This window comes from Podarcis bocagei (assembly GCF_964188305.1).
Source record: "Podarcis bocagei genome assembly, chromosome: 4".
In the NCBI taxonomy this organism is placed as follows: domain Eukaryota; kingdom Metazoa; phylum Chordata; class Lepidosauria; order Squamata; family Lacertidae; genus Podarcis; species Podarcis bocagei.
The window spans coordinates 37,733,407-37,753,786 of NC_138128.1; the positions used below are offsets into that span (position 1 = coordinate 37,733,407).

The window sequence follows — 20,380 nt, forward strand, 5'->3', positions numbered from 1 at the left end:
TATCCGTACATACACAGTTTCTGAAATCAAATGTATGCTGAACTCTGAAAACATGGAGCTTTCCCATTTTTGTTCTCCTGCTTTCCGTTCCCTGTTTTTCAGGGCCATTGTGTCTCTTGTGCTCTATTTGCAGAAAGTAGTAAGAACTCGAACTCTCCACGAGGAATATGTTGAAGCAGTATATTGTGGTCTTGATCTGTTTAGCCATAACAGAGGAAATGGGATTGTTGTTGTTGTAGGTTGCTTTTGTTCAAAAGTCTAAATTCCTAGCTAATTCCAGTTTGACCTCCAAGAAATTGTACCTAACATTTTCAAAGACTGCTTTAAAATATTTGTGGGCTCATTAAAAAAATAATAATAATTAAGCAAACCAGGGGAGACAACTACTTGCAAGTGTTATGTCGATTTGGTGATGTGCCTGGTGGTATTTTGTTGAAGCAAAACCAATTTTTAACCTCTTTCTCCTCCCCACTTCCTTCCTAATGTGACACTTAGGTCCTCAGCTGTCTTCCTTTGTAATGAAGAGTCCAATGACTCTGAACCCCTCGTTTCATGTGAATATGAACACACCTGGCCAGGGCTCATCTCCCCTTTTGAGTCCTGTCCTGAGCGATGTTGGTGGTGCCAGGATAGAAGAAGAGGATGAGGCAAGGCGTAAGGTAAGGCAAGGACAAGGAGGGTGATTTGTGTTTGTTTGTTTGTTTCATGAGCCTCTGCTTCAGTTTCTGATTTCTTTGTTGGGGCTTATTCACATTTACCTTTCCTCTACTCTTTCCACACACAGTCCATGGTTTAAACCTCTGTGTCCAAGTTGCCCCCTCCCCCTTTTTTTTTTTGCTCCAGAGCTTTCCCTGTAAAAACCCACTCTTTAAATTTCAATCAGAGGAAACATCAATCCACAGAAAACTTTGAAGAGTGGGTTTTCACAGGGAAAGCTTGGGGCAAAACAAAACAAAATAAACCACTTGGACACAGAGCGTTAAAGTGCAGACCTCTGCATAGAAAGAGCATGGCAAAAGGTAAGCGTACATAAGCCCTTAGATATTAGCAATGTGCAAATCTGCCAGTGCTATACTATCGTACTGTCTTGTGTACTATTAAACTTCCCACACAATGGTTTTTCTTGACCTGTGTTAAAATAAATACACGACACTTTGCTACTATAAAACTGCTAGAAGGAACAATCCTTTGTTCCAGCTGTTTCAAAGTGAGATATGAACTAAATGCTTTTCTTTACCTCAAGAGCACCATTTTTGTCCTTTCTGTTTGTGGGGAATAGTTGTACTGTAAAACATTAGAGACAGTTATAGAAAGTACATTAATTCCAACTCTCTGAGTGCTTTTCTGCAGTCTAATAATCCACTATTTCTTGTCAAAAACAAATCCTTCTCTTTAACACATTTTTCAGGTGGGAATGAGCTGGTTTTGTTGTTTAGCAAGCTCAGTTCAACCCATAGACAGTTTATCTTATTTAACAACCGTATTGATTACTGCTGGTGAATCATGCTGGTAAATCAATTTTGGTAAACGTGAAATTAACTAGAACGAAAGGCAAAACCCTTATTTTGCATGTCTAAGCAGGAGGGAAATCAACCATACAATTAGGAGTTCTATCTTCCCACTGCAAAAATCATGAAATTTTTGCACCTTTGTATCTTACACTTAGAAGAATTTGGGAAAGTTTGGGGTTGGGCATTTTTTGTGTTTGGAGTATGTTCCATAATCCTAATCTAGGACTTTTTCTGTTGAAAATAATACAGTAAACCTCAAGGTTGTGGTTTGGTGCCTTATCTGAGGTTAGATGAGGTATATTAAAAAGCAAATTTGTGGCTTCCTGTACCCATGTTTCTGTTTCCATCAGGCTCAATGTGACAATGCCAGTTACCATCAATGTCAGGAATGTGCACTACTAGTTGAATCCAATCTGTGAATTAGGGCCACTGCTGGTTAGTTCTTACCGTATCTGCTTGGTCACAGGTAACAGTGTGTTTCAAGCAACTAACTCTAGATCAGGATCAAGGTGTGGCTTAACGAAACTCATATTCACATCTCAGGTTCAGGATTCCTACTGACTCATCTGAAGAATACATTTGGTATATTTGATTCAAATATTTCCTTTAAAAGCCACACACTTCAAAACCATTTAGAGCAGGAGGCTTTGGTTTTGGCTCTCCTTTTATATTGGCACATCTGGATGGTCAAAGGAGTCTTCTTATATAGCTCAGCCAAGGTTTCTTAATAAGAAACATTTTCTGTTTCATTTATTTGGGATTTGCTTTTATCTTTCAGAGGTACCCAGCAGACAAAGCCTATTTCATTGCAAAAGAAATTCTTGCTACTGAACGAACTTATTTAAAAGACTTGGAAGTCCTAACTGTAGTAAGTGATTTAAACCCACTTTTCCCTAAAAAGAGTTGTTTTAATAGTTGTATGTGTAAATTGTGAATTGTAAATTGTGTGCTATTGCAGTCCCTTAGCCTCAGGGTAAAATTGGTTATAAACTGGAATTTCCCAGATGGAATATTTGCAAAACGTCTCTTGTGCATCTTGTTTAGAGTATGTGTCTGCTGCCAGAGGACTTGTTTGATATTGTTGAAATTTGTTTGCATGTTGTTGTTTTTCTGGGTTCTTTGATACTTTTTACATTGCTGATACCAAGAACAGGAAGCCAAACATCTGCTTCTTATTTATCTCTCCTCTGCAGTGGTTCCGCAGTGCAGTTGTCAAGGAAAATGCCATGCCTGAAGGTCTCATGACCTTGCTGTTCTCAAACATAGACCCCATCTATGAATTTCACAGAGGTTTTCTGAAAGAGCTTGAACAGCGGCTAGCACTATGGTAAGTGTTAACATCATTGTGAAGGCAAACATTTGAATCTGGTCAAAAAGAGAAGAAATATGGTTTCTTTGTTTTAAATTTCCAGGTCTGGCATGCCTATTTTTGCAAAATACATATAAACTTCAGAGAGGTTTAGTTGATAGCATACAGTGTTAACCCTTTTCTTCCGTTTTTAAAATGATTATTTGATTATTGAGACTCCAATTTGAGCTACAAATTGAAACAGGAAACATGGTTAGTTTGCTGAGAAATGAATGGAAACAGTTTTGGAACTCTTTTATAGTTATTGTTAGTATGCTTTAGTTTCTAGAAAACAGTTCCTACTGGAAAATAATTGTAAGATTCAATTTCCCAAGAGCAGTAGCACAATCTTCTCACACTCTCATTGCAGGGAGGGACGTTCCAACGCTCCCGCGAAAGGAGATTATCAACGGATTGGTGATGTCTTACTGAAAAATATGCATATGCTAAAGGTAGAAAAATAACTCCCAAGAATCTGTGTGTTCCTTCATGTTCAGTGGGCTGATTAATATATAACATTAAATCATTGTTTAGCGATGTGTACTCAAGGAAGGAGCCCAGGCGAAATTCTTGCATGCGCCTTCTAGCCTGCTGCTCCTGCATGACTGGACTGAGTTCTTCAGCAGTCTTGACTTCCATTTTCATAGAATCCTGATTTGTTACCTATGAGCCAGATATTGTGGTTTAAAACAAATTCCAGTCTGTTTCAAAACAAGCTGCTTTCAAATTCTGGGTCATGAAAGTGTCTTGTTTGGGTAACAGAGTTTGCTTTAAACCACAAGATTTGGTTTGTGTGCAATGACAGCCCATTATTATGTGAAACTGAAAGTAAATGCTGCCAGAGCCTGTACTCATGGCCACATCTTTTGTGATCCTACAGGAATATACCACCTACCTGAAGAAACATGATGAAGTCCTGTCGGAGTTAGAGAAAGCAACTAAGCGCATAAAGAAACTGGAAATGGTTTATAAGGAGTTCGAACTCCAGAAGGTTTGTTACTTGCCACTCAACACTTTCCTGCTGAAACCCATCCAGAGGTTAATGCACTACAAGCTGATCCTGGGGAGACTTTGCAAACACTACGTGCCAGATCATCGGGACTACACTGACTGCAGGAGTGAGTGAAAGATCAGACAAATATCTGCAATGCCAATACTCGACACATTCTGTATTCTCATTTTATGTTGCTGATTGACAGAAATTTGGTTGTCTTGGTAGAAACAGTACAGTCGTAGCTTGGATCCTGAATGCTTTGCGAGTCAAATGTTTTGGCTCCCAAATGCCACATACCTGGAAGTGAGTGTTCCCAGTTTGTGAACGTTCTTTGGAACCCAAACGTCGGATGTGACTTCTGCGGGTTCTGATTGGCTGCAAGAGCTTCTTGCAGCCAATTGGAAGCTGCACCTTGGTATCCGAATGTTTTGGATGTTGAATGGACTTCCGAAATGGATTCCATACGACTTCCGAGGTACCACTGTATTGCTACAAAACGAGTTCATCTGGTTTCAGTTATTTTTAACCTCTAGCCTATGTCAACCTTTTCCAGGCATATATGACAGCAGGTGAAGTCAAGTTCAAGCCATGACTTGAAACTTCTTTTGCATCCTAGCTTCAATTTAGGCTGTGGGTGTATAGGAAGTACAGTGGTACCTCACATTACAGACGCTTCAGCTTACAGACTCCGCTAACCCAGAAATAGTACCTCAGGTTAAGAACTTTGCTTCAGGATGAGAATAGAAATCGTGCGGCGGCAGCGGGAGGCCCCATTAGCTAAAGTGGTACCTCAGGTTAAGAACAGTTTCAGGTTAAGAACGGACCTCCAGAACGAATTAAGTTCTTAACCCGAGGTACCACTGTATTGGGACCAAACACTTTCCTTTTGAAGTTAAATCACTTAATTTTGTTTGTGTGTGTGTTTAATAAGTATCCTGTCCTACATCCCCAAGGACCTGGGTTGGCAAATGTCATGGTGATGCCCAGTGATTGACTGGTGGGCATCCCTACCCACCTGTTGGGTGGGTAGTGTGGTGTAGTGGTTAAGAGCGGTAGTCTCGTAATCTGGGGAACCGGGTTCGCGTCTCCACTCCTCCACATGCAGCTGCTGGGTGACCTTGAGCCAGTCACACTTCTTTGAGGTCTCTCAGCCCCACTCACCTCACAGAGTGTTTGTTGTGGGGGAGGAAGGGAAAGGAGAATGTTAGCCGCTTTGAGACTCCTTAAAGGGAGTGAAAGGCGGGATATCAAATCCAAACTCTTCTTCTTCTGGGGAGACTACCTATTATTTTGTTCTACTTTCTGTGAATAGTGTGACACTGAGCCAAGAACTGAGTCACACCATCATCTTACTTGCACTTAGTCATGTGAACTGTCTCCATTGGAAAATACTGAGTCATGTGAATGCTGTGACTATTGCAGTAGTTAAGTTGTGAACATAAAAGTACAAACTCATCCTTATTGGCTTTGCATCATACATCTCCATTTAAAATACAAGTGAGAAGAGTATCTGCCATAGTTCTTATAGGTGGGGCTGTGTGCATTCTGCAGATATAATATACAGGGCAAAATTGGATATCATGGATAATGTGTGACATTCGACCAGCTCATTGCTGTCAAACATAAATGTGGCATTCATATGTGTGAATGACACATATTCTGCCTCCTAGGAATTATTGTGAAATTGAGTACTATAGCAATTAAGAATAATGGAACAGTCTCAGCCTTAACCTTTGAAGAGTTGTTCTAGTGAAAGTTGTAAGCAAATAAATCTGCACAAAAAGCCCAGTACATGAGTAAAACTGCCCACCATGAGGATCTCTGTAAATAATAATAATAATAATAATAATAATAATAATAATAATAATAATAATAATAATAAAAAATAATAATCATAGAATCATAGAGTTGGAAGAGACCACAAGGGCCATCGAGTCCAACCCCCTGCCAAGCAGGAAACACCATCAGAGCACTCCTGACATATGGTTGTCAAGCCTCTGCTTAAAGACCTCCAAAGAAGGAGACTCCACCACACTCCTTGGCAGCAAATTCCACTGTCGAACAGCTCTTACTGTCAGGAAGTTCTTCCTAATGTTTAGGTGTGATTTAATTACACCTTATTTTAATAAAAATAATAAATTAAAAATAATAAAAATAATAAATTAAAGACAGCTGAGAAATGTGGGTTACAGTCTCAGAAGCCAAAATAGAGTTATTACACATATCTCCGTTACTGTCCCTGGGCTTATATACTGTGCTTGCTTCCAAAATCTCTGTCTTCCATTCCTTACTTTTCCACCATCTTCTGCAAAATAGATTACTGCATTTTGAACACCTGTTTCTTGGATGTAAGGTATAATAATTATGAAAGTGCAACCATGTTTGATTTTGCAGAGTTTATTTTGAGCACAAAATTAGGTAAAATGGAGTCTAAGTGGCTCTTTATGGTTCTCACTGGGGAAGAATGTAAGTGGAGCCCTGCAAGATCAGATCAGAGGCCTATCTAGTCTAGCCTTCTTTCCCACAATGACCAACCTATATAGAGCCCATGAGAGGAATTGAGTGCAGTAGAACTTTCCCTCTCTTGTTCCTCAGAAACTGGCATTCAGCAGCATACAGCCTCTGATACTGCAGGAAATACTGCCATTGTGACTAGTAGCTGTCTAATTAAAATGGCATGGTCGTGTATGTTTAGGCTAGTCTGTCCACTTACCAATCATTTGGAGATTTCTGTGATTGCATCTTCTCTTAAATAAGTACATGTAACGTTCCATTTTTTCCTTTTGGAAAAAAGCAATGTTCATACACTACTTCAGTTTGGCCTGTACTTTTGTCCGTGCTTCTCTGATTGCTTGGTTTGGACTAGACCTTTTCTTTTGTAATTCCCTTCTGCAGGTGCACTGAAAGAAATAACAGAAATTACATCACAGCTTCAAAACAGTCTCATCCGTTTGGAGAATTTCCAGAAGCTAACAGAGTTACAGCACGACCTGCTTGGCATTGATAACCTTGTAGCAGCTGGCAGAGTAGGTAGTTCTTTCCATATTTTAAGACCCGTGTACTTCAATTGTTTCTGACCTTTCTTCTTGCTTTCTTCCTTTATGGGATGATGGCTTTAGAGGTTTTACTGGTTTATTTCAGAACTAGGGAAATCCAGTATGTTATTTCCAAAAAATATATCTCAATATTGAAACTCTCATGAATAACCATTCAAAAATTGTATTTGCATGTACTTACCGAGATGTTTTAAAGGTTGGCAAAACAATGTGAGAAGAGGCTCCTTTGAAGGGCCTTCATTTCAGGGATCATAGGCATTGTTTCAGTTTTCCAGTCCTTCAATTACCGTATTTTTCGCCCTATAGGACGCACTTTTTCCCCTCCAAAAATGAAGGGGAAATGTGTGTGCGTCCTATGGGGCGAATGCAGGCTTTCGCTGAAGCCTGGAGAGCGAGAGGGGTCGCTGCGCACCAATCCCTCTGGCTCTCCAGGCTTCAGGAAGCTCTGCGCAACCCTCGGGAGACCGGCTCCGAGGGTTGCGCAGAGCTGCCTGCAGTCCCGGGATCAGCGCAGCTCTGCGCGGCCACCGAGAGCGGGACACAAAGTCCCGCCCAGCTCCGGATGGCCGCGCAGAGCTGCCTGCAGTCCCCGGCTCAGCGCAGCTCTGCGCGGCCACCGGGAGCCGGACGAAAAGTCCCGCCCCGCTCCCGATGGCCGCGCAGAGCTGCCTGCAGTCCCGGGATCAGCGCACTTCTTCCCATAGCCAGCCCCACAAGCTTGGGGGACAGCGGGGAGGCAGAGCACGCCTTCCCGCTGTTCCCCGACCTGGTTCTTCCAGCCCCGCACCTGGGGGGGAAATTAAAAAAAAATTCTTTATTTCCCCCCCAAAAAACTAGGTGCGTCTTATGGGCCGGAGCATCCTATGGGGCGCAAAATACGGTAATTTCTGATCCACAGAGGTAACAGGGACCAGCACAAGTATGATGCATGCATGGGTGTGCAGGCTCTCTTCATGTATTCATTCATCATGGACAAATCCTAGGGAAAATAGTACTTGCCCCTTAGACATTTTGAGGACTCTTAGTTGTGTACCACAGCACTATAAAGAGCTTTGGAAACTGGACAAACATCCTCCCACTTACGCATGTTCCACTCACGTGCGATTGCATATATGTGCAGTGCCAAAAAATAGATAAATAGACTCATATAAATGAATATAAATAAATATAAATAGACTCAAATGGCGGGAGTCAGCTGGAGAGTTTTTGACGCTTGTAAAGAAACCCTCCCCGGAGCCCAAAGAGGACATCAGATAGCACAGAGGAAACCCTGGGGAGACTGGAGGCACAGCAGGGCTTTGTGTAGGCTGCTCAGCCTCTACGCCAAATGGCTGATACCTGGGGTAGCGCAGCAGCAGCCACATTCCAGTGCATCCTCCTACCTCCTGCCAGCCCCAGAGCTTAAACTCACGTTGAAGAGAGAATTGTATGGAGAGAGAGTGAGAGTGAGTGCTGGAGAATTGGGGTGGGGGGAGATTTAGAGGCTTTGGGGTGGGGAGAGATTTAGAGGCTTTTTAGAAGGTACTCTCCACTTTACGCAATTTCACTTATGCGCACAGGGGCCTGGAACATAACCCCTGCATAAGTTGGGGGATGCTTACATTTTATAAATGGAAGAGGTGGTCACATAATTTGTGGTGAGCCTGGTCATTCTTAGTTTTAATAGAACACTAACTGAGTGGCCAAGTTGTAATAGCCTAGCTGTTTTAAATAAGCTTGCTCTGGTGGCCTAAATGGCTTTTGTAGCTTAGTGGCACACTTCCAGCAGAGAACTGGAAGTGGTGCTGCTGGTGATGAGGGAAATAATCAGAGCAGAGGTGACGAACCCACAGCCCAGATCTGGCCAGCCAATCCATGGGAAGTGGCCAGATTTATATCCTGGTGTGGTCAGGAGGCAAAGCAAGTCTCTGCTGCAATCTTAGTGCTAAGCACCACCACACCAAGAATAAAGACAAAGCCTTTGCCTGCTCGTTGTTCTTTAAGAGTAAATGGCAGCATTACCATGCATGCATGCACATGTGCATACACACACGCACACACACACTGAAGTGGGGAGAAATGCTGTGTTTTTCTTTGCACAAACCAATCTATGCAAAGTAACAGGCAGCCTGTGTGTGTGTGTGTGTGTGTGTGTGTGTGTGTGTGTGTGGTATGTGTGAGAGAGGGGGAAGAGTATGGTGTGTGCCTGTATGTCTGGCATTGTGCTTACTGTATGTGTCCTGAGTGGGATCTGTATGTTTAGTACATGTATATACATTGGCCATGTCCACCACTGGCATGTAGGCTTTGGAGAGGTGGGTGACTGTAAGAGAGTCCTCGGGCCAAAAACAGCCCCACCCCTGAAGTAGAGAGTGCTGCATTTCACAGAAGAGCCATCAAATGTACTAAAGTTTTGTGTATTTTTCCCCACAGGAATTTATCCGGGAAGGCTGCTTATACAAGCTTACCAAAAAGGGTTTACAGCAAAGGATGTTCTTTCTGGTGAGCTGATGCTTTTGATCAAAATTTCAACTCGTAATGAGGTTTCTGGAGCCCATTCCCCTGTAGTAGTTTGATTGGGATTGGTCAAGACTTAAGTTTCCTGTACATATTCTGAGCAGTACGGCCTTGTTATTTGAGCCTCGGTTGTTTCACAGCCAAAATATAAAGAAGCCTTTGTATACAGCATGGAACTTTTCAGGAAATGTGAGGCAGTTGCATAGGTGGGTTCCCAAACCCTGACTTTATCCAAGCTCAGATTCTTTGCCTCCTCATGGGGCTGGATCCTCAAGAGATAGATAGCAGAATGGCCCTTGATCAGTAACTGCTTGTCATGATGGAACAGTTGTGGACCCTCCTTCCTTGGAGATTTTAAAGCAGAGGTTGGATGGCCATCTGTCATGGGTGCTTTAGCTGAGATTCCTGCATTGCAGGGGGTTGGACTAGATGACCCTCAGAGTCCCTTCCAACTCCAAGATTCTTTTGAGTCTATGATGGCTGTGTACTTCATCCAGTATTGAAAGCAGAATGCCTCTGAATGCCAGTTGTTGGGTAACACAAGTGGGGGAGCGTTACTGTGCTCATCTACTGCATGTGGGCTCCCCATGAGTATCTAGTTGGCCTCTAAGAACAGTTTGCGGGATGAGATACATCTTCGATCTGATCCAGCAGGGTGGTTCTCATATTCTCAGTTTGCCCTGTGGGCAGCTAATTTGTATGTGCTGTATGTGCTTGTTCCTCATCAGATTTTGATGATGTCAGGATCCGTTCCTTAAAAGGGCTCCCAAAAGGAAAGAAAGTGGCTTCTGTTAGTTGGGCAGTCTCTTTGCTTGATCCTAATTCTGCACAGAAAAACTACAGGGTTTTTTCCCTTGGTGTTGAAGGACTCTTTGTAATCATGTATGAACTGAAAACCGGTTGGTAATAATTTGTGCCCTATAATTACAATGAGAAACTGTAAGCATAGTGTAATGCAGATATCTCGAGTGGATAAAAGTTAAATACTTTTATAGAGAAATATAACAGACAGTGATAGTTGGTTTTGTTACTGTTATGCTTTACTGTGAATCACTTGGAGCACAATTTAAAGAGAAAACTTAAATTGGCTTGCAAATTTATTTGGTTTGCAAATAAAGCTACAAAGGGGTTTATCCAATGGTTGTATGTGTGGAGGGCAGCTTGCCAACAAATTTCGCTATTTTTCTCTTCCCTCTCTGTGGCCTCTGCAAAGGTTTGGGGAGCCCTCTGAACAGTGTGAGCTGTATTGTTTGGTACCGCAATAGGAGGGATAAATTGTGTATGGTTTGTCTGCCTGATTCCAGGCAATTTCAAATTCCTACTGCAGCCCCAAACAACACAGCCTCACTGTTCCAGAGGAACCCCCAATTCAATGGAGAGGATTTTCAGAGGAGCTCAGGGGCTCTAGAGCAGGAGAAGAGAAAAAGACAATAGTTGCTTGAGCTGCTTTCTACTTATGCACTCTTTGGGTGTAACCCAAGGATTGTGACAAAAGATAGAATTGCCTTTTTCCCTAGTACCTAAATGATTTTGTAAACTTTTCCATGCCTCAGTTTTCAGATATGTTGCTCTACACCAGCAAAGGAGTCACGGGTACCAATCAATTCAAAATTCACGGCCATCTCCCTCTGCATGGGATGCTGGTGAGTGATACATCACACAGCAATCAAACATCAAAATAATAAAATGTGTTTCATGTTAACCTGGGCTTCCTCTTTATACTGAACTTTTAAGGGACTCTTGCGAAATGTTAACAGTTCTGGTTACTGTAGTTTTCTCCAGTCATTAGTAGACACAGATTTTTGGGTTAGATTTAAGTAGTCAAAAGAACAAGCACTGCCAGTTTTTTGGCATTGGAGTAGCTGGGAAGACGAGACAACTCTTGATTGTGCTTTTGCTATTTTCAAGGCTAGCTGGATGTCCTAATTGGTGTTGCTTCCACACCAAAATGCAACATTCCCTTCCACTCCTTAATGGAACTTTTTTTATGTGTCTGTGTTTGATTTTCAGCTGATAGTCCTCGATCCTCCGGTGAGTAATATGACAGTGACTACTATGCTTAGCAGCTGCTGAAGTGACAATGCAATTGTAGCTGATAGTTTTCCCATTAGAAACAAAATAGAAACAAAATACTTTTAATGTAGCTAGTTGCTGTTGTCAGACCATTTCTTTTAGTTCCTAGTGTAGATGTGTGTGTTGTTGCTCACTGAGTGATGAATAAATTTCCTTTATTGTAGGTGGAAGAGAGCGAAAACGAATGGTCTGTCCCTCATTGCTTTACCATTTATTCAGCTCAAAAAACCATAGTAGTAGCAGCAAGGTAAGCATTTTCTCAGTGGTCAGTTGTGAAAAGGTAGGAGTGTTAAAGCACTGGTAAAATAGGCGTCTTTCAGTGTGTGTATATGCTACTATACCCCAGGCTACGCAATGTGGGAGACCACACACTCCCTGAGTCATTATGCAGTCATCTGTTGAGGCAAAACCTGATTTCCCCATGGGGTAGTGCTCCAAGCTTACATTAAAGTGCAATAATATGTTGCTTCCTCTCATCTTTATGAGACTTCAGATTTCAGGAGGAATAGAAAAAGATCCCGAACTGTGTTGTGGTTTTATCAAACCTGAATTTGTGTGGAATTTAAAATTGTTGAGGCAAGCTTCTGCAGTTGCCAGAATGGTAACATTGACTGCAAATTTTGTTATTTCAGTGGGAATTTATGGAAACATGAAATTGCTCTAAGTATGGGTCAAGCAGTGCTTTTCTTGAACCATAAATCACAAACAGCAGCTGAGCTCTGAAAACGTGCTTAGCTATCATTCCTGTCTCTATTTTTCAGCACTCGTCTGGAAATGGGGAAGTGGATGGAAGATCTAAATATGGCAATTGAAATGGCCAAGAAATTCACTGAGAAATCAGAGATGTTTCTAGAAAACTCAGTGTGCAATCGTTCTAACAGTGAGTAGCTTTCGTGCCACTTGTGATTAGTGATTCTTGGCTAGTTGTGCACACTTCAGGCTTCTGAGATGGAAATGGTATAGATTACGCAGCCTTCAGTCTTTTTCACGAAGTAACATTCCATACCCTCTCTGATGCTCCAGATATTTCAGGCTTGGTAAATAAGAACTTCCAGCTGTTAAAGCAATAATAATGAAGTTTATAGTGTGTAATCCTTCCTTACCACCCTCTTACATAGGAAAGTATTCATCCTTTTAAACCACAGTTCACTTACCAATCTGTGGAAGTCATTGAAATAATATCCTGTGTACTCCTGAATGTCTCATCATCTATGGATCCTCCCCCACCACTGGGCCACTGAAGCACACTGTGGCATTCCTCAGGTGGAAATTATATATTTCTGCTACAAATCAAACCCTTCTAGCTTCTGAGCAAACTTTTCAATATTTTCCCTATGTAACAGAGTGGGACTTTTTCCTATGCAATAACTTTGAGGTGTCCTATCCTTCAAATGATCGATTATGAAGGTTGTGGGTGTCAGAAGGAGAGTAACCCATGCATGCCAATTCCTTTTGTGAGGGGATGATGCTATTATACGTCAGCAATCCTTGCCGCTATCACCACCCCTGTGGCCACAGCCTGTTAAATGTTTGCTCCCTTCTCCCCCCTCAGGATCCTCAGATGAGGTATCTCTAGAACAGGAGTCCGAAGAGGACATACATTCTTCTCGTAGCTCCCTGGACAGGCAGAGCCACCACCGTGCCAATACTACCATGCATGTGTGCTGGTACCGCAACACCAGTGTCTCCATGACAGATCACAGTGTGGCCGTCGAGGTACCCAGCAGCAGAGCACATATCACTATCACTTTCACTTACCACTCTGTCTGTCTTGGTTGCTGGTTTCTCTGCACTGTATACATGTGTGCGGTTTTAACACCCCCATTTCCTTCAATAACGTCAGTGGTCTTGTGTGAGAGAGCAAATGAATGAGTAACCACAAGACGTCTGAAGATGTTCTTTGTATGTGTGACTGCATGTTTCCATCATGTTCTCAACAAGGGTGTGCTTTGGAGAAGAAAAAAGATTAAAAGGGGGGGCCTTCCTTGATATATCAACAGCTGCCATTCACACTAAAAAGCCAATGAAATAAATCGGCTTTGGGGTTATGAAACCAAAAGTTTGAGATCTTGCCCACTGAGAACCCTGTTTTAGGTAAATTTGTTAAATCTTTGATTTCTCCCCAAAGCACCGTGGCCCCTTGCACTGCTGATCTTAGGACTTACAAATAATGAACTTCATAACATTTTTTTTCTTTTTTCATACTATTTCTTTTAACAGACCTTTTCGTGTACTGCCCTTTCTTGTTCTAAATCACCTTTTTCTCTCTTTTTCTCTTTGCCCTGCACCCTCTCTGCTCAGTTTTCTGCTCTCTTGCTGTTTCTCCAGAGCTTCCTCCTCGCTATTTGCTGGGCCAGACTCAGCGGCCCAACACAATCACCCATGTTTGCTGGTACCGGAACCAGAGCCTATCCCTGTCTGATTATTTGTGTATGATTCAGGTAAAGCTGCTTCACTCACTCTCAGTATTGATAGGATCTATGAAGACGGTCATTTTCTACTTGTACCATCTCGTTATAGCTCTCTTAAACACTGTTCTAATGTGCAGAAACAAGGATCTAAAATATTGGAATGAATGGTAAGACATCCTTTAAGTCTCTTGCAGAAATCAGCCAAATTAATCCCTTTATTAAGAAGAACCCTGGATACAGATGCCATTGTTTTGATGCATTTCATTTATCCTGTAGATTAGATAACAGCAAGATAGGTTCCTTCTCCCTCCTGTGGGGCTTACTCTTCACTTTACCAGCATGTTAACTTAAAAGTGGCATTGCTGCCATGTGCTCTGCAGGGCTTTTTACTGTGTGCTTTCCCTCAACATTTTCTGTCTTCTAGTTGTATTGTCTCCTTAACTAAGAATGCAAGCTCTGTGTGTTGCTTACTGGTTCTTAGCATGTTGTAGACAACAAAAAGCGGGACTTAAAGTCGCACAGTTAACACAGCACGGACATGAATCAGTTGCATCCATAATTGTTCTACCCTTTCAGAGGAGGAAATGCAGTACGCAGAGTTATCACTGTGAAAAAGGGGTGTGTGCACAAATGGACATTACATTAGTAGCTGGCATACCTGAGAGAAGACACCTTGGTGCAGGATGCCCTTCAGAAGTTGCTAGACACCAACTCCCCTCAGCCGCAGCCACTTTGACCAATGGTGAGGGGTGATGGGAGTTGTAGTCCAACATCATCTGGAGGGCACATTGGGTTCACCTGCCTTAGAGCCTTTTTGGTATGATCAGGAAAAGCCTGACTCAAACAACCTTTAGTGGAAACAGTGAAATATCCTATCTGGACTGAGTGGATCTGAATGGGGAGTAGGTAGCTCTGCCATAGAGCAGGAGTTCCTAAACTGCCGTCTGTGGACTACCTGTGGTCCATGAGGTTTTTGCAGGTGTTCCACAGCATGGCTATATTAAACAGACATTCTATGGAATGCAAATTGTAATACAATAAACTAGAATATAAGAAATAAAAGCAAGAAAAATGCAATTAAAAACCATACAGCATCTGGCACGGCACATTACAGTTACTACAAGTGGAAAAACCAGTTAAGTGGTTTTCAAGTTTCGAAACCACTGCTACAAACTGAATAAAAAAATAATGCTGTCTCACTTCCCACCTCCTTAAAAACCTGGGGGTCAAATGCTAAAAAAGTAATAAATAAAAGGACTGTTCGGGCAATGGGGTGTTTTTGCTGGTCTGCCAGTAAAATAAATATAACATACACAATGCTTGACAAGCACTCCAGTGTTGTAGTTTCAAAGAATCCCAAATAATTTGTTGGGGGGGGGGGTTGTAATTTTGAATGGCTCCAAATTACAGAACCATGGAGTTGGGTGGTGGCTTTATATTGCTCAGTCATTAACTTCATCACAGGGAATAGCCAATAAATGTCTGTGTTACACACCCATGCTCCAATATTGCGCTGTCTGGAAAAAATAAGGAACTTTTCTAACTGCACTTGGCAAATTATATCACCACCATAAAAAGGTAACTTGTATACTTCTTGCACAAAATATCTAATCGTACAAAAAGGCTCTGAAGCAGTCTTTCTCAAATTCAGTCATCCCCTAGAAAAAGTTTTGTTTTTTGAATCTGCAATGCAAATTTAACGGCAGGTTTTTGTTCAGCAATTGTGGAGAATGACTACTAGTCACTTACACTATATGTTCCTCTCTTCCATGTAGAACCAGCTATCGGGATACCTACTGAGGAAATTCAAAAACAGTAACGGCTGGCAGAAGCTGTGGGTTGTTTTTACAAACTTCTGTTTGTTCTTCTACAAGACGCACCAGGTAAGATGGATGTGGCACAACTTCAAGATGGTGTTAGGCATACATAGGAATGAGATGCAATATGCCTTGTGAATCCATTCCTAAAGGCTTTCTTCATTCTTTGGTACATTTTGTGAGTGTTGCTGCTGTCAGCAACGAGTTGAATGCTCCAGCGCAGCTTCAGCCAGTAGTCATTGGCACATCTTTCTGGCAATTCACTAGGCATCGCCAGATCACAGTAAACTAAAATTGATTGTAATATGAATGGCATGTCTGGTGCTCTTTAAAAACACCTAGTTGGAGAAAATTGCAGACAGGGTTCCCAATTATGGCTTTAGTTATGCTTTCCAGCCGGCATACAATACCTAGAACTTGGGAGAGCTAGTTCTCTCTGACTGGTATATTTGTGCTGGCTGGGAACCGAGGGTTTTTGTTTTTACTTGTAACTTCATGTATTAACTCAGTGGTACATGGTGGGTTTTAGTACAGGCAATGAACATTTTGTGCAGGCGTTCCATTCCTGACCCCTGCGTCTATGGGCGGAGCGCACAAAAGCCTGCTCTGCCTCCATTCTGCTCTCTTCTGGCTCTGAAAGGACCTGTGTGTCAGTGGTCACGTGGCAATTGGGCGCATGCGGAATGGTTGCTGCCTGTATTTTCTTTGTAAACTGCCCTGAAAACGGTGGTTGAAGAGTGGAATGGACATCTGTTAAATAAAGAATAAAACTTGGCTGTTTTTTCAGGATGATTATCCATTGGCCAGTTTACCACTTCTTGGTTACACTGTCAGCACACCCGTAGAGGCCGATGGCATTCAGAAGGATTATGTCTTCAAACTGCAGTTCAAGTCCCATGTATATTTCTTCAGGGCTGAGAGCAAGTACACCTTTGAGAGGTAAGTGTGCTTCCTAGACATAATTTGCAAAACTAATTCGTTAATGTTCTCTACTAACTCTCCTGGTAATGAGTTGAGGAAACTGCTGGAATTTCACACAGAAGTCATGCTTTCTGTGGCCTTGCCTATATTAATGAATGAGATAACTTTTGGTGGGTTCTGCTAACTTCAAAATCTGTCAGTGAAAGAACTCTGTGCAAAAGTAGCTCAGATTGAAGTTGTACATATATGGAAGTTTGCACATCACCTGAGAAATCCTCTCTCTCTCTCTCTCTCCACCCACCTGGAGCAGGTGGTAGAGAAGTGAAGGCCTAAAACTATATATATGGAAAAGCATCCCCCCCAAGGCCTTTCCCATTTTTCCAGTAAGGGGAGGACTATTTACAGCATTAGGAAATTGCAATTCCTCTATATTGTAAATATGTACAATTCAGATCCATTTCTGTTTGGCTAAAGAGATACTCTGGCTGTGTTCACACATACCATATGGTTTAGTGGAATAAGCCTGAGTGAAGCCTTGTTTTACCAGTTCTTACTGATAAAAGTTTTTGTTTGTTTTTTTATAAATTTTATTTATATCCCGCCCTCCCCAGCCAAAGCCGAGCTCAGGGCGGCTAACAACAACAAAACTTGTTGATGACTGAGACGTTGTGTGTGGTTGCAGGCAACGTGCACTGCGATCAGTGATGGGACCAGTCTAGGCTTTACAATAAAGATTCTTTAGGAAGATGTGCTTAATGTCCCAAACTTGATGGTCATTCTCCATAAAGATACAACTGTGCAAAATCACTAATGAATAGCACCACTGACTCTACTGAGTCTTCACCATCTGGGCTGGGTGAGACAGTAAAACTGCTCATTGGCAGCAGGAAAACCAGGAGGAATTTTTTTAAAAATTAAAATTTAACTTGGGGAGACCCTTCCTTTTGAGTTTCTGTGCTCTTCATAAAAGTGATTTGGTGTGCATATTGTACTCATCTAGGCAGTGGAAAAGAGGGGCATTAACTGCCAGTCCCCTTCCTTGTGGGTTAGGACTCCCTTCTATAACTCTCCCTTTGCACTATAGTAACAAACCTAGCATAATTGTACAGACCTTTGTTCAAATTATCAGGTTACTGTTGTGATACTGTGGCTCCTTCTTTACAGTAAGTTAACTTTTAAGTGTTAGTCTGAGTGTTAATCTTACTAAAATCCTCTGCAAAATGGAAAGCGAAATATTAATATTCCTACTAAAAACTATTATGTAGCACATTCAAAGAATGATAGTGAGTAGGTAACGAACTAGGGCCATGACAGTTGACTTTTTTTCTCTCGTCAGGTGGATGGAAGTAATAAAGAGAGCCACAAGTTCTCCAGGGAGATCCAGCCTCTGCCTTCCTAAAGATGAAAAGGAAAAGAACACAAACTGATAAAAGCAGAGCTGGGTCTCTGTTGTAAGTTAATTATTTGCAGTATGGGGGAAAGGAGCCTGAGCATGATAGTAGTAAAAGGAACCCATCTGCTCCCTCCTGTGGCCAAGTTAGCTGCCTCGTGGAAGATGGTGAATTTTGCTAGTATAGAAAGCTCTATCATCCAAAGGGACTGCAAAGACTCTGGGGAATTCAGTTCATGAAAAAAATGTGGCTGCTGGATTTACATGACTTGCTTCTTTTGTTGGGGTTTGGCCAATGTTAGTTCTCTGGCTTTCAAGTGGTTTTCTATTATTTGTTAATGCTCAGTCTCAACTAAATAATCTGTGTGCAACTTGTTCTTTCAGCCTACCAGCCATACATGCCTCACATACAGCAAGCAATGTTCACATTAATGTTAAGATGGAATTTCTCCTCACGGTAGAGCGGAGTGCTTCAGAAAATTGCCAGGAAGCAACTTCACCCTTGTTAGTTTTTATTTGGGTAGTGGGCATGAGAAAAGAGGATTCCACATTCAGTTTGAAGGGGTAGAAAAGTATACAGAAGATACTGAAGTATGCAAAGATGAGGATAGCGGATATTTTAGTGTGTCTGTACCGCTGCAGATAATGTTCTGAGTTCTCTTTCTGTTCTGGGCTTGAGAGTGGTGCTTGTTATGTTTTGGCTAAGTTCTTTTAAAAGTTATATGTATACAGAGAGTTGGAAAGGAAAGGCAGCTTCAGCAATAACCAGTCCCTGTTTTTATTACCTCAGCCAAAACATCTATTGTAACAGATGTCCAATAAGCACGCATGTGCAGCAGTAATAAAAGCCTAGTAGTGTTTGGGGGGTGACTGTTAAAGGGTTTATTCCTTCATTAATGACACACCTCTACTCCTTAGATCCTTTAACAGTGACAGGCCAGGGTGGGGGGAATACTCAGGGACTTAGTATGAGAACTGGTGCAGACATATCTTTAAAAGTGCATATTCAGGAATTAAGGCAGATCAGTTGAAACAAGTACTGCACAATGGCAAGATAATTGAAACCCCCCCCCCTTTCTCTATAGTGCTATTGTCCCGAGATCATGGAGGCAGAGCCTACGCGTTTTATTTTTTAAGTTCATATATTTCTTTCATGGGACAGATAAGGTTTATCACGTTACCCTTGGATAGTAGTAGAAAGTAGTCTGCTGGTTTGAAGGCGGTCTTTACTTGTCACGTTATACTGTGTTGAGCAACAATGTGGTGATGGGTAGTATGCTTTAGAAGAAACTGAGGTAAAAAAAATATATATTGAACACTGCATTTTGAAGTATGGGCAATTAAAGGAGGGGCAGGACATGGGAAAAATACAGATGTCTTTATTACTCCTCATATTGACCCTTAAAACTATGTAGGTCAGTCTTTTAGGTAGAAGGTTGGGGTTGGTTTCCCACTTAGAGGGCAAAGGGAAGGTTTGTTACGTTTTTTTGTTTGACATTGTCATTTATAAGGAAGCTACAAAGTGCTAAATATTCTTCTCTACTATTATGGCCATTCAATATACATTAATGTATTTTTTTATTTATTAGTGTCTGTTTTTGGAAATAAACTATTGTAGATCTCTAGATGGCTCACAAGCAGTTTGTCATAACCTAATTCTTACTCCGTTCAGAATTTTCAATATAAAAATTACTCCTGTATCAGTAGTGCCCACATTCTCATTTCAAATGCATAGTTTTCCCTATTTTATTAACTTAAGACCTCTAGTGAGCTGTGGCTAGCCTACAACTGAATCCTGATCAAGGCTTAACCAAAATTGCCCACAACAAAAAACACAACGGAGAGTTGAAGGGGGCCTTGTGGACAATCTGTTTCAAGCCCCTGCTTGTCGTAAGAAATCCTACAGCCTTCACAACAGATGGCTGTACAGCATCTGCTAGAAGAGCTCCAGGGAAGGGAGAGTCTACCACGCCCCTAGGTAAATAATTTTACTGTTGAATTGCTGTTACGTTCAAGGTGTTTCAGCTAATGGTCAACTGAAAGCTCCCCTCAGATGAAATTTAGTCCTGTCCTTTGGGGCACCTTTTCCTTCCCTGCAGGTATCTTCTCCAGGTTAAACTTACCCATTTTTTTCAATCTTAGCTCCCCAGCCCCCACCACCAAAAAAACCTGCTCTGCTTTATCTTACTGCAGTGCCTAAAACTCTCCCAACCAGTGTGTGGCTAGATGCACTCTAGCAAAACAACCCCTAACAACCCAGTAGCACAACTGAAATCCCACACTGCATTAGATCAGACGGAAAATAGTCCTTACTCCCCTGGAGTAACTCCAGTCCAGCTTTGGAGTTTCTAGCAATGCATAAA

The 20,380-nt window shown here is 41.8% G+C and overlaps 1 protein-coding gene across 6 annotated transcripts in view; it reads left to right on the forward strand.

Annotated features, from left to right (window-relative positions):
* Positions 1-19,642, forward strand: part of FARP2 (FERM, ARH/RhoGEF and pleckstrin domain protein 2) — a 66,501-nt gene extending 46,859 nt beyond the window's left edge. For 2 of the 6 annotated variants that reach the window (XM_081192566.1, XM_081192567.1), the window contains exons 14-27: positions 496-659; positions 2,290-2,379; positions 2,705-2,838; positions 3,230-3,311; positions 3,740-3,977; positions 6,749-6,879; positions 9,322-9,390; positions 10,959-11,048; positions 11,643-11,725; positions 12,240-12,358; positions 13,031-13,194; positions 15,665-15,772; positions 16,494-16,645; positions 17,964-19,642. In XM_081192566.1, the coding sequence (XP_081048692.1) occupies positions 496-659; positions 2,290-2,379; positions 2,705-2,838; positions 3,230-3,311; positions 3,740-3,977; positions 6,749-6,879; positions 9,322-9,390; positions 10,959-11,048; positions 11,643-11,725; positions 12,240-12,358; positions 13,031-13,194; positions 15,665-15,772; positions 16,494-16,645; positions 17,964-18,054 (1,715 nt within the window). In that variant the 3' untranslated portion in view covers positions 18,055-19,642. Of the gene's footprint in view, positions 1-495; positions 660-2,289; positions 2,380-2,704; positions 2,839-3,229; positions 3,312-3,739; positions 3,978-6,748; positions 6,880-9,321; positions 9,391-10,958; positions 11,049-11,642; positions 11,726-12,239; positions 12,359-13,030; positions 13,195-13,779; positions 13,920-15,664; positions 15,773-16,493; positions 16,646-17,963 lie in introns of those variants that run through there. The other 4 variants (XM_081192568.1, XM_081192569.1, XM_081192570.1 and 1 more) reach the window with 4 other exon arrangements.
* The last annotated feature ends 738 nt before the right edge of the window (positions 19,643-20,380 follow it).